This window comes from Vanacampus margaritifer, chromosome 8 (genome assembly GCF_051991255.1).
Source record: "Vanacampus margaritifer isolate UIUO_Vmar chromosome 8, RoL_Vmar_1.0, whole genome shotgun sequence".
Lineage (NCBI taxonomy): Eukaryota > Metazoa > Chordata > Actinopteri > Syngnathiformes > Syngnathidae > Vanacampus > Vanacampus margaritifer.
This window is the reverse complement of record NC_135439.1, coordinates 16,372,081-16,388,952: the sequence shown is the minus strand read 5'-3', so window position 1 is coordinate 16,388,952 and position 16,872 is coordinate 16,372,081. Positions and strand designations below refer to the sequence as shown.

The 16,872-nt window shown below is 39.5% G+C and overlaps 1 protein-coding gene across 1 annotated transcript; it reads right to left on the bottom strand.

Moving 5' to 3' along the window:
* Positions 1 to 4,409: 4,409 nt before the first annotated feature.
* Positions 4,410 to 14,439, bottom strand: LOC144056702 (serine/threonine-protein kinase 35-like). Its single transcript, XM_077573710.1, has 3 exons — positions 13,759 to 14,439; positions 11,898 to 12,639; positions 4,410 to 7,299 (listed from the first exon to the last, which is right to left on the bottom strand). The coding sequence occupies exons 1-2, from the start codon at positions 14,243 to 14,245 to the stop codon at positions 11,921 to 11,923; spliced, it is 1,206 nt and encodes a 401-aa protein (XP_077429836.1). The 5' UTR covers positions 14,246 to 14,439; the 3' UTR covers positions 4,410 to 7,299; positions 11,898 to 11,920.
* Positions 14,440 to 16,872: the final 2,433 nt, after the last annotated feature.

The window sequence follows — 16,872 nt, the reverse complement described above, 5'->3', positions numbered from 1 at the left end:
TTTATGATGAAAAAAGAAGAAAACTGTGCAATCGTCGTTAGAGCGCTTCTTTCGGCCAGTTTCTAGTAAATCCTCCAAGGAAGATACTCATCAACCCTCATCTTCTTCTCCGCGACCCTCAACTTCTTCCTACATTGAAGTTACGGAGGAGGAAGTAACTTTTGAAGCCCATTCCAGCGACGACGAAGAACCTCTCATCATATAAAATCCTCCTCTTCCTCCTCCTCCTCCTCCTCCTCCATCAAATCCTTAAGCATCGAGTACATCTTCCAAAAGTAAGTTAAACTTCATTTTATTTATCTTATTACGTACATGTACATACTGTGTGTGTCTCTCGCTCTCTCTCTCTAACATACGTAGTACAGTACTGTACGTATTCTCTTTAAACATAAATTATAATACAAAATATAGCACTGAAGCAACTTACGAACAAATTCACCTTACGAACGATCACTCGGAACGTAACTCGTTCGTAAGTTGGGGAGCGTCTGTACCCTGGACTACACCACTGCTGCTACGGTTTGGTCAAACAGGTAACATGCATGTCACAGCAGACAGGCAGACTTGCTCCCGCTTTCCCTCATCCCCTGTTGTGTTGCGATTGTGTGCCGTCACGTGACTTAGCATCTCATCTTTGCAGTAGATTAAGTGGGACATACAGTATTGTACTTGAAAAAGAATGTTTTGTATGTTGTTGTTTTTTATATTTGCTGCATGATAATTTTTAACATCTTGTTTATTTAGGTTGAAAAAAATCCACAAAAGAAATGCACTGAAGGCGGAATTTTCAGGGAGGGGGGTTGGGTGGGTGTTGTTTTGTTTTTTGGTTTCTGAACAGTATATGATAAAGAATTTGTTTATATTTGTTTTCCTATTATGACTTTGTGCACTTTCTATAAGAAAGTAAAAAAATATGGTTGCATAATTTTTGGAGAGAAAAAAAGATTACGTATTTTTTGTTTATCAACAAACTGTCCTAATTTTGTCTTTTGTTTAAAAAAGACAAAAACACATGAAGGTTATACTGCAGTGCTGTTGGTCACCACGTGAGGCCAGTGTTGCAACATGTAAGCCCTATAAAAAGTGCAAACGCATGTACTTGTACTTCAAAAGTAGAAATACTGTGATCCATTCTTTTTTTCTCTCTCTCTCTCCCTCTCTCTCTCTCTCACTCACACACACGCACACACAAAACACATTCTTTCTTTCTCTCTCTCTCTCTGACCTGCAGGCAGCTGTTATGTGAATATAAAAATAAAATAAAACACGTACAATAAAATTGCATGTATTGTACGGCATCATTTTGGCACATAAAGAACGTGACCACACACAATTTTGCATATTTGCAGCTATTTGATCTATTTATTTATTCTTTTATTTATTTATTTTAATCCACCGAATGTTCTGCCATCTTACACTTCAGTTGTCTCATAGACAACAGCATAGCATAGAATAGCATAACATACAACCTTATTTGAGTTTGCATGTTCTCCCCGTGCTTGCGTGGGTTTTCTCCGGGTACTCCGGTTTCCTCCCACATTCCAAAAACATGCATGGCAGGTTAATTGAACACTCCAAATTGTCCCTAGGTGTGAATGTGAGTGTGGTTGTTCGTCTCTGTGTGCCCTGCGATTGGCTGGCAACCAGTTCAGGGTGTACCCCGCCTACTGCCCGAAGCCAGCTGGGATAGGCTCCAGCACCCCCGCGACCCTAGTGAGGAAAAGCGGCCAAGAAAATGGATGGATGGATGGACAACCTTATTTGGTGGACAAGTTTAAAAGACAACAGAGGTTGACACCAAAGTGCTGTACATTAAAAACAAAAACAAAATCCACCCATGCATTTTCCAAACCGCTTCCTCACGACATTACATAAAAAAACAGTGTGTTGAGACACCGACAAAAAAAAGTCACGGAACAGAGGTGTGCCTGGCTTTGTTGTTTGATCATATTAAACGTGAACAAACAGCATAGAACACCTGCTCCAAATCATTTTCCTCCCATCGCTTTGGCGCCCCCTATGCGCTGCACATGGTGCCAACGCCCAACGTGTTGGAGGAAAATAGGGTTTCAACAGATCAGACAGGTACGTTGGTGCAAGTCCAATTAGGCACTAACAACAACGAACTAACGAGCAATCACATTTTAAAAGACAAATTCAGTATTCTGCGTATAATGAAGAAATTATTCATCTGATCTCAACCCGATTGAGCATGCTTTTTACCGTAGTTACTGGAGGGAAAAAAAACTCAAGGCTGAAGCATCTCTAGGCAGCAAACTCAGACTGTTCACTTATTGCAAATTGTGGTTATGTTCGTCATTGTTGTGCATATTTGAATTGTCAGAGGAAATTGGAGTGGAGTTAGATCAGTGATTCTCACTTCAGGTAGTAAACATTTACATGTACTATTGTATCCGTGAACAAATACAGTGCAGCTGACAAAGTCATTTTAAAGTGTTTAAAAATGCAACGTACTGTACATGTATTTTCAAAGCCTAATTTTAAACTAAAAAATGAACGACTTTGCAACAATAGAAAGATATGCGTTCCCCAGGGTGACAAGTCGACAACTACTGATTTAGATGACAAATAAGAGAATATTGGGGTCGTGGGGTAGCGGGGGCTGTGGGCCGGTGGGGTTCCTGGCGGGCCTGCAGTGCCCCGTCCTGCTGCGTTGGGTTGGGGGCGCGGGCCGCGTTGGAGTCGGGGGCGCTCCTGCTCCTGGGTTTGCTCTCCGGCCGGTGGCCCCTGCGGGGCCCGGGGGTCGTCCTTTGGCGCTGCCGCGGCCTGGGGGGCCCTGAGGTGTTGCGCTTGCTATGTCCTGGCGGGGGTCGACGGCTCCCCTCTTTGGTGGAGATTTTCATGCACGCCAGATCCACCACACCAGCATCTATCGAAACTCAGACACAATCTTCCTCAGGTCATTGAATCGGTGGAGGCTGGTGTCTGTGGATCTCACTCCGCTTCGTCTGTCCTTCCTTCCTTTCCTCAGTCTCTCCTTTGGTCTCTTGCGGTCTCCCTGATTTGTTTAAATTTAGATGTCTCTGGGGTTGGTGAAGGACTCTGGTTGGTGGCCCGGTGGGTGGTTGGTGGTGTCTGGTCGGTGCTGGATTTCACTTTCTTTTCTTTTCTTTAGTCCTTTCTCGGGTTTCCTGACGGCCTCACGACTCTGGCTGGAAGTGATCGGTTTAGGGAAACGGTATGGGATTTATTTATTTTTTTTATAGGTTTTAGGTGAACTAATTAATGCACGCACGCACATACACATATTCACCCACATACAAAAAAAAAAAAAAAAATATATATATATATATATATATATATATATATATATATGTAAAAAAATACATATATAAAAAAAGGAGAGCAATGATGATGACATGTCAAATCGGTAAAATTACCGAATGAACAATACTGAGCTCTCCAGAAAAAAATAAAAAATAAAAATAAATCTAGCATTTCAATCTTTTAGTCACATTTTATTTGTCTTGTTTTAGTCAGCAAAAACTGTCAACGTCTTAGTCAGGACAATAATTTAACCCCTGTATTTTTTTTTCAGCCGATAATGTTGAACATTTCGAATCTAAAACTATTTCACTTGAAATGTTCTCATCTTTTTGATGAAAAACAACTTAACACACAATTACAATATATCAACAAGTGGCTACTATGGCTCCATGCTTTAAGATAGTAAATTAGCCACCAATAGTTAGCAGTTGATTAACATTATTGTTGGAACTTTATAGCTGTTGGATTCATGTTACATTATAACGATAACTTTATTCTTTTTCACCTTTCACCGTGAATCCACCTCCCCTCTGTGGTCAGAACTCGGGTGTCATTGTGTGACACAGTTACAGATTAGCAGACAAGATTTTACAAAATTATATCATTTTCTTCTCGTTTTTGTTAATGGTCTAAAAAATGTCCATAGATTTTAATCCAGTTTTTATTAAGTGAAGTAAATTTCCGTCTCGTCTTCATTAGTCGACAAAAACACATACTGATTTAGTCCCAGTTATAGTTTATTAGTGAGGGTTTTAGTCTAAAAATGTGTGTTGATGAAATTATTTTTTAGTTTTCGTTGATGAAATTAACTCTAGTTGGAATAATGGACACGTTAATATTAGTACCGTACAATGCATTTTGGTGTAGAAAAAAAAAAACTGGATTTTTTTATTTTTTACTTCAGCAGTCAATAGGCATTTTTATTACTGTATTTACAAATTATGGAGTTTAAAAGGTATTTGAAGTGACCATTCCATTTTATTTTTAGAAAATTCCAAACGTGGTGGCCAATTTGCATGTTACTATTCAAAAACACCCACAAAGACAAAATACCCCCAACTCTTCATTACACAACTCGCTCATGCAGTGTAGTTACTAAAAACAAACAGATAACCGGGTGGTAACTTTTATTTCCAACCTTTATTGAAACAGAATGGAAGCAGTACAAATTGTCACCTAACCCATCAGCTGCACTAACAGGTCTGAGGCACTGAAAATACAGTACTATTTGAATAAAGGCTTAATACAACCATCAGCGCAAGTAAATTGAGTCGACTTGTTGAGTTTCTGTCAAAGTGAGACTTGCATAGAGTACATTTGTGTTCAAAAACATTCCTCTTGTAGTCAACCAATATGCAATGGGTTTTTTTTCCGTTATATAGAAGCAGAACAAATCATCTCAAATCAAGATTATCAATTTCCCCTGCATTGTAACTAAGTGAAAGAAAGTAATAAAATGAGACAAACGGGAGAGAGAAAAAAAAAACTGTTCAGCCAGGACCTCGAAGGTTTGTAAACATTGGAGAACAAAAAGGAAACACCAGAATTAAGTGTTGCTTAGTCCTAATCCCCCATAAATTATTGCACAAAAAACTACACACTGAAAAAAATTATTTTCTTTTTTTATCCTCTTGCTGTGGAATGTGTTTTTTGGAAAATATTGAAGGCCGAGCAAAAAGGTGCACAGAAACACGAGGTAGTGCATTTTGACGCTTTGGTAAGGTTAAAAAATAAAATAATAAAAATCAAACACATGTAAGCGATATTAGCAAAACGTTTACAAGAATCAAACATAACTGCTCCTCTAGAACATAAAGGCCACCTGAACAATTAAATACTATTAACAAAAAAGTGTATGGGGCCAGCATCACTTGCCACTTGTCTTTCATGACCGACAATCAAACTGTAAACAGTAAAAGCACTCAATCAAAACCATTCATGTTCCTTGAATAATTGGTTCAACAAAAGGACCTGTATTGCACTTCTGGAGACTTATTAGAAGGCACTATAGGAGTAAGTAAGTCTGTGGAAAGTTCTCGTGTGGGTCAACCTGTGGTCATAAGCTTGTCAGCCATACACTCAAGACTTGTGAACATACAACGTATTAGGGCCACGTAGAAATATATATATATATATTTTTAGAGGGCAGGGGCAATATTCCGTGAAAATTTTTTTTTAAAAATGGCAAATTTTGGGGAAAAAAACTTATTTGTGCCAATACTTTTCAGTCGGGTTTTCAAATAAGAAGATAGTAATTCATTTAGCATTGATTAACCATATCATTAAGCATTTGTTCTTTGAAGCGTTGGGTACGGCCAGCGACTATGACGCCTCGATTTGCGAAGGTCCGCACACTGAGGATCAAGCATTTAAGTTAATTTGTTAAAATGTATATTTACGTTTCTAGAATTATTATTTACACGTTTATACATTTGGGTATTTTTTTGTACAAGTAGCAAAGTTGATGTGTCGAATCTTCTGCTCTGTCATTCACGTGCATTTACCTAAAGTACGCTAGCTTCTGATTGGTTAGTGTTCATCAGCTGATAGGGGGAACAGGAAGTGTTGTCGCTCTAGCTGCCGTGTATGATGAATAAAATTTCAATTAAGAATGGATCAGTCTCCATCCTGCCTTTTCATTTTATAATTTCCATTAACCACCAACAAATCCTCACGATTAGACTATAGCTACGCTATGTGCATTCCTCGTAAGTTTCTGAGGTTTTTTTCTAGCAAATCTGCCACTTTATAAAGTCGTAAATTTGCCATTTTATAAAGTCGCAAATTTGCCACATTTTTAAGTCGCAAATTTACGAGTTTTTTCTCGCACATTTGCCACTTGCTAAAGCCGCAAATTTGCACTTCCTAAAGTCGCAAATTTGCCACTTTAAGTCACAAATTTGCGAGTTTTTTCAAAATGAACAATGTCCCATTAACCACCAACGAATCCTCATGAGTAGACTATAGCTACGCTACATGCATTTCTTGTAGGTTTCTGTTGTTTTGTTTTTCCTCGCAAATCTGCCATTTTTTTTTCTCGGAATATTGCCCCCGCCCTCTAAAAAATATATATTCATACGTGGCCCTAATACGCAGAAGTACGGAAACACCGAATAAAAGAAGAAAACAAAAAAAAACAATTTAGCTTTCTGTGGATCTTTCTCTGTGGGTGTGTACACTAATGTAAAATCATTTGTTGACAAACTTTGGCTACCTTTAGTTTTCTCATTTGATGCAATAAATTACAGACATGTAAATAATTACGTGACTTTACAATTAAGTTTTCATCACATTCTACTATGCTGTTGATCTGTAATAAAGAGCATGAGTAAAATAAAAATGAAGAATGACTAACGCGTTTGTTTCAATGCTTAAAGGCTCACCAGGAGAGAGAGGGGTGTCGGAACTTCCTGCCTCCACATGATGAACAAACACACACATCTCTCATATAAAGCAGCCAAGAGACAGCGAAAACTTGGGATACAATTATGGACTAAGTGACTTAGAATTGCAAACTTTCGGGTATGAGTGTGTGCGAGGGAGCACATAACAGGTTGTATAAAATAAATGGGGGAGCATGACATTTCAGGTGTGTGCGCAAGTATGATGGAGAGATAGAGTGCTGGAGAGAGAGAGAAGCAGTGTGAGATTAGCATTATAATCAAAAGTGAATTGCACGGAAATAAGAGGGGGAAGATGATTCCAAATCCAGACAAGTAAACCATGCGCTTGCCATCGTAGCTTGTACCATGACTTCCATGTACATTTCTTTCACGGTGATGCCATCGAATGTTTTTCCAGGTACCCACAAAAGGCAAGAGATATAAAGTTTCTTCTTTTATTAGAACAATCAAGGAAAAACAAAATGTGTTCACTCAGGATTAGCTTAAGGTCTTAAAAGTTTGAAGTCAACAAATGTAAGCATTAAACCGCATCCTCCTGTATCTTCACAGTCATCACATACAACAGGGATACTTCAGTGAAGTAGCAGCTCCAGGTCAAGATGCACGTCTGCAGACACACAAGTACATTTTTGTTTGTATTAGAACACGCACAAACATGCCAGCATACTAAAAGTAATACAAGCTAAACAAATGTTGATGCTCATTTGATTGAAGTACATCGAATAGTAGAAACATCTGAGGCCGAACAATTACTTTTTCACACAAGTTCCATACTATGTTGAACCGTGCCATGGCATACCACCATGGTAAGTACTTGAAGGTATTTTTTTTTTCATGATTAAAAATGTCATCTGAATGTGATGTTGACAGTCCTGCAAGTGACAAGTGGGGATAGACCCCGATATTGGGCATTTTAACGAATATTGGTATGGGTCTTTTTTCGAAATTTGACGGCCGATAAAAGGTCAAGCTAAAACCATTTTAATCTCAGGGGGAAATGTATTTATTTAAATTTTCAGTTAGCTTCATAAGAGATGCTGACCTTGGGAACCTTCTGAACATTTTGTTTTTCTTCGACATTAAAGTAAAGAAAAGTGTTTCCAATTTCCATTTAGCTTTTTAAGACATACTGATAACACTGGAAGCTCCCTGAACTTAAAAATCAAAATTAAGTATATTGTCTAAGATTTAAAAAAAAAATAAAAAAATTCAACATTTGGAAAAGTCTGGAAATTTGTTCAATAAGCATTCATGCTTTAAGACATAATCACAAAGTCAAGATTGCCACTTGTATTAAAAATTGTTTAACCCCAATTACCCCCCCCCCCCTTTTTTTTACTGAAAATAAATATCGGCTTTGAATATCAGTTATCGGCCTCCTTGACTACTAATAATCGGCATCGGCCTTGAAAACAACATATTTTCCTAGTATCTAGTACAAGTACAGACAGACAAATGAATGTGCAAAATAAAATAAAGAGGCAAATACTTGATACGCACAATTTGCAGTGCCAATGACACTGAAATTTGGTGCACAGTTTAAGATTTTCATAAAGCATGCACATCATTTTGTCCACTTGATAGTGAACTCAGAACTTCCATCCATCCATTTAACTACCGCTGATCCGGACGGAGTCAGGGGTAGCACACCTTTAGCAAGGAAGCCCAGACTTCCCTCTCCGCAGACACTTTGTCTTCAACTGGCCCCTCTCGACGCGGAGGAGCAACGGCTCGACTGTGTCCCTCCTGGATGACCGAGCTTCTCACAATATCGACCCACAGCTCGTGACCATAGGTGAGGGTAGGAAAGTAAAAACACCGGTAAATCGTGAGCTTTGCCTTTTGGCTCAGCTCCTTTACCGCTCAGCCTGTCTATCTCCTGCTCTATGCTGCCCTCAGCGGAGGGCACACGACCCAAGATACTTGCCCTTATCCATTCGGGACAGGATCTAAACCCGGAGAGGGCAGTGGACAGTTTCTGACTGAGGATCATGGTCACAGATTTATGATAAGGGCTCTGACAGCCATGCTTTTGTCTGGTCTCTCACCAAAGACCTGTTTTGCCATGGGTGAGCCTGCCAGGGGCATAAAAGCCCCAGACCACATAGCTCCTAGGACCATCGGGACGCACAAACCCCTCCACCATGGTAAGAACCTTTTTGAGAGGAATTGTGGAGAACTGTGAGGAATTGCGCCTTTTGTCTGGTCCGGTAAAATTTTTGAAGTATTACAAATAACTAGCATCATAAAGTTTCACTCTATGTAACCCGTCAATACATGACTTCTTATTGGGTACAGCTGTCCCAAACTCAAGTCTCAAACGGGTAGTCTGCCTAGTAACCCAAAATGACAATTAGACCCAAGTCATCCTGAAAGGGTAACTCAACAGGAAGTCAGACTCTTGGCTCCACCCCTCACTAAGATTTGACATCGGCGCTCAAAGGGGGTGATGCCCGGAGGACCGTTGGGTTGCGAATGGGGAGAGGGTTGGGCGGGGTCTGGCTGTGATTGACAGCAGCAACTCACTAAGAAGGCATTTAAGGAGGCGTGTACGAGACTGAGACGGTGGTGACTACGTCCCGGTCCACACTCAGCCATTTCTCGTGTAACCACAGGACAAACAGCCAAATTGTGTTTATCCCGTGTTTAATCTTAAAATGGCACCAAACGCCCAAAATTCAAGCTTTCAACAAACATGCCCTAAAATGTCAAAAATAATGACCAGGATATGTACACAGCATTAGAAGACACCAGTTTGAAAGCAAAAAAAAAAGTTGATTTTTTTAAAAAATTTTTATGGAAAATCTATGTTTTGATAATACAGGAGTCAACCTTTGTCACAAGGTAAAGAAACTCTTTCCAGAAAAGCCAAAGTTTTGTAACAAATGCTCTGGAGTTGAACATTCATTCAAAGACCCATACATAGGTGAAGAGAGACAAGAGGATCTTGGATTCCACAATAAATAAAGGCGCATATGGGAAAATGATAGAAAAAACAAATCTCTCATCCAGCAGGATCTATGTTTTCTGCACACACAAAAAAGATTTATACCATATGTTGGTAACGAAATTCAAACCACAGACACTGCGGGAAATGAAATTCACCTGGCATGCGAGTCATGAGACATACACATTAGAGAAGATTTAGAACTCAAAAAGGTACAAACCAAAAACGACAGGAAACCAAAAGTTCTGTCAACAGGGTCTCAAGGCGTTGGTTCACTATTTGCCGACCCAGAATGAGCAAATCAAATGCTCTGAGTGAACAAGAAAGGGTTGACCATGACACAGTGTTTCCAAAATCGAGCATTATAGACAACGTGATGGTCATCTCAGTCTCATTTCGCTGCGGCTTCGACGGGCCATCAAAATACATCATCACATGTGACATCATCACGTGTGAAAGTAAATGACCGGCGTCCATTGAGGTAAATCAACTCGCAATCCCACAAGGTCTCAAATTACAAGTCAGTGGTGGGCGATTAATTTTTTTAAAGCTGCCTTGTTAAAAAACTCAAATGGTTGCTAAAGGCCACATCAACATGCTAACGCAGTTGTGTTAAATATGAATTGAATGTCTTCTTTTTGTAATATAAAGCGTCAAATTGTATTTCCGCTTGTGAAGTCCTGGTGTAGCTTGTTACATAAATTAAAACAAATTTTAAAAAATTCAGTCACAAATTAAAAAAAAAAGACTTATCTCCACATAACATTAAATCGCACACAAAAACATGTCAAAAACATTTAAAAATATATATATATTATTTTGACATGAACAAATATTCTAAATCTAATACGCAAACATTTATTAAATGCTTTACTTTAATGCATATAATTATGTTTATTGCTAAAACACAACCTGTGCTCCCTTAAACGTAACCATCCGCTGTCATGCTAAAGGATCATCTTCATCTATGTTCAAAATTAATTGTGCGATTAATCTCTGTTAATTCATGATTAATGTGATAATTTTTTGTGATTATTTAATCAGTTAACATTGACAGCACTAATATAAATAAATAAATACTCTTGGCTTCTTCTGGATTATTAAAAGATGTTGCTCTTAAATTCTGTTCTATCCATACGTTATTGTGAGTTGTAATTTTGCACAAGTGCCAGAATGCTGAATGGATGGTTTACAAGACGTGTTTACAATAGTTACTAACTACTTTATGTGGCATTTAAGGCAAGTTATGTATAAAATATGAATAGCTATTTTTATGCACAAGCTATGAATGATAAGTTTATGTTAAAACTTAATAAATGAATATAGAAATGAAACTTTTAAATTAGGGCTGGGCAATATGGCCCAAAAAATAAAATCTAGATTTTTACAGTCATTCAGGACAATTGCGATTTTAATTGATTTTAATCTAATGAAACCAACAAACATTTATTTAAAAGGTTTCATTTATTCAAAAATAATTCCTTTGCAAAATGTTGAGACAACAATAATGTGTACTGATTCTAAATTAGTTTTGACATAAACTTAACATTCATAGTTTTTTCTTAAATGCATATTTTTTTCTTAAATGCAACAATGAAGTAGTTGGTAGCTATTGTAAGCATGTCTTGTAAATCACCCATCCAGCATTCTGCCACTTGTGCAAAATTACAACTTACAAAAACATTTGAATATAACACAACGCAAAAGACGCTTTTAATAATCCAAAAGACAAAATTTGATTTCACGATTTAGCAAATTTTTAAAATGACGATGTATCAAATTAATTTGATTTATTGCCCAGCCCTACTTTAAATAAATATTGTTGTTTTTTTCCTCTTCAATTAAAATCGTAATTGTGCAGTGGTTGGAAGAGAAAAAATTTTTGGGATTGTTTTTCGGCCATATCGCCCAGCCCTAATGTAAACACAATGGGAGGCAACACAGCGTTTGTGTGTGTATATACAATAAAAAAGCTAAGATCACAACCACCGTCTTGCTGTTAACATGCTTGAGAAACGTTAGTAGTACTGTATAAAGAAAAAATTGAAAATAGCCACTGGAAACAACGTAATTCAGTCCAACTGCGGGTGCCCGGGACATCCCGCTTTCACGAAACTATGCGCTCATCCTCATGGGAAATGTGGTTCTCATTCAAGGGAAAACAATACCGCTTTTGTCTATTTGGTGCCACCATAATCAACGAAAACTGAATCCTGATAAGCAAAAAAAGAGTTCAAAGAAGTAATGGGACCATTTACCTGAGAGATGATCCGGATCCAAGTCACACAGGACCCATAACCTGGTCCATTCTTGTCTGGAGCTGGAAAGCATCTGGCCGGTCCTGAGGGTTGACAGCAAGCATGTCCAGCAGCAGCTTCCTCACTCCGTCCGACATGCATGACCTGCGCTTCTGGGGGATGTTCAGGACCATCTTTGGATTTTCTAGTAGCGCCTCACCCACAGGTACAATGTCTGCTCCTTGTCTCACATAGGTTCCAAGGAGCTCTCGCTTGGACTCTGCATCAATAAAAGTGATTCTCTCCAACATGGCCCAAATGATGATGCCTAGAGCAAATATGTCAGCCTTGGCTGTATAGTGACCCTCCCAGACTTCAGGAGCCATGTAGAAGTCGGAGCCACAAGTCGATGACAACCAAAACTTGTTGACATTGACATTTTTGCTTTTGTCCTCAACTTCTTTGCCCTCTGTGACATTTGCTAAACCTGCACACACTTTGCTCAGGCCAAAATCTGCAACCTTGAGGACAGGAGCCCCTGATCTCTCCGAGATGAGGATATTGTCCGGTTTGAGGTCTCTGTGAACAATCTTGTTCTCATGTAAGAAAGCCACAGCACTGGTAAGCTGCAGCATAAAACTGTTGTTGGTATGCGAGTCAGGCCGCCGAGACAGGATGAACTGGTTGAGGTCACCTCCTTCACAAAACTCCATGACAAACCACAAGTAACATGGCTCTTCTGATGGCTTCAGCACTCTCTCACCTGTAACACATAGAGGACATTTGTTCAGGAGCAGTGATTTTACTGTAATAGAAAGTTACCAGAACAGACTACTGCATGTGACCAGATATGAAGTATTCCATCAGCCATTTTAAGTAGGACTGGATGATTATGGGGGAAAAAACAATCCAATTATTTTTTATTCAGAGGTTGAAATCACGATTATTAAAATGAAAATTCAGTCCCATGAGATAACCAGCAAAAAAAAAAAAAAAAAAAGCTATAGCATGCTGGTCAGGTTTGACGTTTCGCTCTCTGTCGCTATTGGTCAATGCTGCAGAACTAAAAAGATGACGACATGGGACATGTCACATTGTGCGACAAGATGAGCAAAAATTAGGGATGCACGATCTCAGTGGCCGATAATTATCGACCAATTAGACGTCATACAGATAAACGACATACCCCGTTTGTCTGCGACACAACTGTCGGGTCAAAATCGGGCTATTTTCTTGAGGTCTGACCAGGGCATAAAAAAGAAAACCCCTCCCGTTTTTAAAATTATGTTTTTTAATATATGTTGCAGTTGACACTAGGGCTACATTGTTTCTATTTGTGTCATTGAGGTTGGGGGCGTGTCCCATGATGCTAAGTTTCAAGTCTAAATCAATGGGTGCCTTTTGGGAAAGATTTGCAGTCACTCCTGATATGGTGAAATGAACAGGAAGTACGGCTGGCAGGTTAGTAAATGTGTCATGACAGTTATGTGGGATGGACTAAACACATTTGAAAAGCTGCAAACACAGCTGACTCCATTTTAGGGTGAGACGAGCTACCTTAAAGCATTTTAAATAAAGACCATCCCCCAATAAAGTTTGTCATGGCCACTACTGCCCTGTAGCCTTGCGAGAACTGTAATTTTCTCATTTTATCTTTTGACCAATTTTGTTTTAGTTACATGACCACGTCATATAACTTACAAATGAGACAGCGTTCAAACAAACGTTCGGACATATTGCGTGGTCAGTGGCAACTACATGAAAGAAACTCTCCAAACAGAACGTACTGTATGTACCGACGTCACTTTAAAGCACTTTATAGTGACTTAGCACAAAAAGCTAACGTTCGTCCAATGGGGGTAAAAAATAAAAAATAAAATACCTTTGAGAGATGTTTCCACAAGCCGCAGATACTGTTTTGACCGTTTGTTCCCATGGCTCATTTTTTGAGCCATTTCGTTCCTTTGTAGCACACACTCTTCCAATTGGACAACATTTTGGTGGCGTTTCTCCAAACTTGTTAGCGCCCAAAACTCCTGGAGGGCGAGCTCGACGTTTTCCGGTGCGTCGCATCGAAGCTTCTTCACGGCTACCCGGGCACCAGACCTCCTGGCTACCGCTTCGTACACGACACCATACGTGCCCCTCCCGATTTCGCGGAGCAGGCTGTAGCGCGGGGCCATGACCTTTCTCTCCAAGTCACCCTGCTTGAAGAAGCCAATATCGTCTTCCATCTCATGATCCCCTTCTGCGTTGGCCTCGCTCAGGCATCGTAGCACGGCTGGCTCGTTACCTCGTCCTCCTGTTAGCTTGTAGCTGGCTCGAAAGCTCCTCGTGCGTCTTCGCCAGTTGTCGCCAACTGTACTCATCGTGAATCAATTGATTCAAACGTCACAAAGGAATGTGTCCGCATGTTTTCAAATAAGGCAGTATCAATGCCACTACGTATTGGTGTTTTGAACGGCCGTTATCAGGAAAGAAATTAGCTGAGTGGCATAGTGGAGAGGAAAAGAGCAGTCAAGGCCGTTATGTACAACAACGCTTCCGCTTTCGAGCCTATCAAAAGAAAAGCTTGGCCTTTGAAGCGTTTTTATTATTTTTATTTATTTATTATTTTTTTTAATTTTTTAATACAAACCCAATTCCCAAAAAGTTGAGGCACTATACAAATTGTGAATAAAAACGGAATGCAATTATGTGGAAATGCCAAATTTCAATATTTTGTTAAGAATACTTTTGTTTTTGCTCCCATTTTTTATTGATAAACTCAAAAGATCTAAAACTTCTTCCACATTAGAGCTGTGAAACGAATACATTTTTAATCAGATTAAACACATCTTAGAATTTTGATTAATCACGATTAATCGCTTAATTCAGAAGACTTTTTTATCAACATTTTTTTGCCTGCCAAATTTAAAGAGCACCTGTTATGTGTTAATTCTTTCGACATTTAATGTTATGAGGACGTCGTCAACATTTTTTGATCCACTGCACAAGCTCATCCTCCTTATTTGCATAATTTAAAATAAGGGTGTGTGGGGGGGGGGGTTTACCCCGATTACCCCAATATTTTGATATGAACAAATATTCTGAATGTCATATGAAAACATTTGTTAAATGCTTTAATTGAATGCATGTAGTTGTTTATTTCTCAAACACAACCTGTGCTACCTTAAACGTACCCATCATCTGAAGGATCATCTGTGGTCAAAATTAATCGTGTGATTAATCTGCATTAATACATGATTAATGCGATAATTTTTTTGTGATTAATTAATTAGTTAACGCTTTAAATTTGACAGCACTAATACATAAATACAGTATATATAAATATATATAGATAGATAGATAGATAGATAGATCGATAGATAGATAGATAGATAGATAGATAGATAGATAGATAGATAGATAGATAGATAGATAGATAGATAGATAGATAGATAGATAGATAGATAGATGGATGTAACACACAATACTCACAACAAAAAGTTAGGGATATTTGGCTTTGATGTGAAATTTCAGGATGAGCCTAAACTGCATTGAAACCTTTACAGTGAACTTAATGTGACCCTTCTTTAAGTTTTTGAATGCACATTTTTAACTGTTTCGGTACTTTTTGCACAAGTTGCTGTTCTCTAACAAGGAGCTTAACGGCAAAACTCACAAACAACAATGTGGCATCATCAGGGAACGGATGCTGGAGACTGGTGTACCTCAAATGGAATGGCCTGCACTTTTCTCCAGCCCTAAATCCTATTTAAAACCTGAGGGATCAGTTGAGTCGTCGTGTAGAGGCTGGAAACTCTGCACCCCAGAACCTCAATGACCTTAGGGCTGCCCTTCAAGAAGAGTGGGATGCCATGCCTCAGCAGACAATGAGACGACTTGTGAACAGCATGAGATGTCGTCGTCAAGCTGTAATTGATTCTCAAGAGCACATGACGAGTTATTGAGACGTTGGATTTTTTTGCTGTGGTGTCTCCACCATTGTTAACTTTTGCTTCAAAACACACACCTTCTCATGATATGTATGCATTTTCTTTATTTTCATGACTATTATTTACATTGTAGGATCTCACTGAAGGCATTAAAAATCATGAATGAACACATGTAGTTATGTACATTAAAAAAAGGTAAAATAATTGAAAGCATGTTTTATGTTCTCCGTCCGTCCGTCTGTCCGTCTTCTTCCACTTATCCGGGGTTGGGTCGCGGGGGCAGCAGCTTTAGCAGGGAAGCCCAGACTTCTCTCTCCCCAGCCACTTCAGCCAGCTCCTCCGACGGGATCCCAAGGCGTTCCCAGGCCAGCCGAGAGACGTAGTCTCTCTAGCGTGTCCTGGGTCGTCCCCGGGGCCTCCCGCCGGTAGGACATGCCCGGAACACCTCCCCAGGGAGGCGTCCAGGGGGCATCCGAACCAGATGCCCGAGCCACCTCAACTGGTTCCTCTCAACGTGGAGGAGTAGCGGCTCGACGCTGTGTCCCTCCCGGATGACCGAGCTTGTCACCCTATTTCTAAGGGAGAGCCCGGCTACCCTGCGGAGGAAACTCATTTCGGCCGCTTGTATCCGGGATCTTGTTCTTTCGGTCACGACCCACAGCTCGTGACCATTGGTGAGGGCAGGAACGTAGATCGACCGGTAAATCGAGAGCTTTGCCTTTCAGCTCAGCTCCTTCTTCACTACAACGGACCGATACACGATCCGCCTGTCGACTGTTTTATGTTCTAGTTTCTTCAAAATAGTCACTCTTTCCTCCAATAAAATAAAATAAAAAAGCACACTCTTGGCATTCCCTCGATGAGCTTCAAGAGTAGTCAAGTGAAGTTTTCCAACAGTATGGATAAGGACAGTAAGGACTTCCCAGAAGAATTCACCTTTTTTTGTTAAGTACATAACTCCACGTGTTCATTCTTGGTTTTGATGCCTTCAGTGAGAATCTACAATGGAAATAATAATGAGAATAAAGCAAACTCATTAAATGAGATGTGTGCCTCTA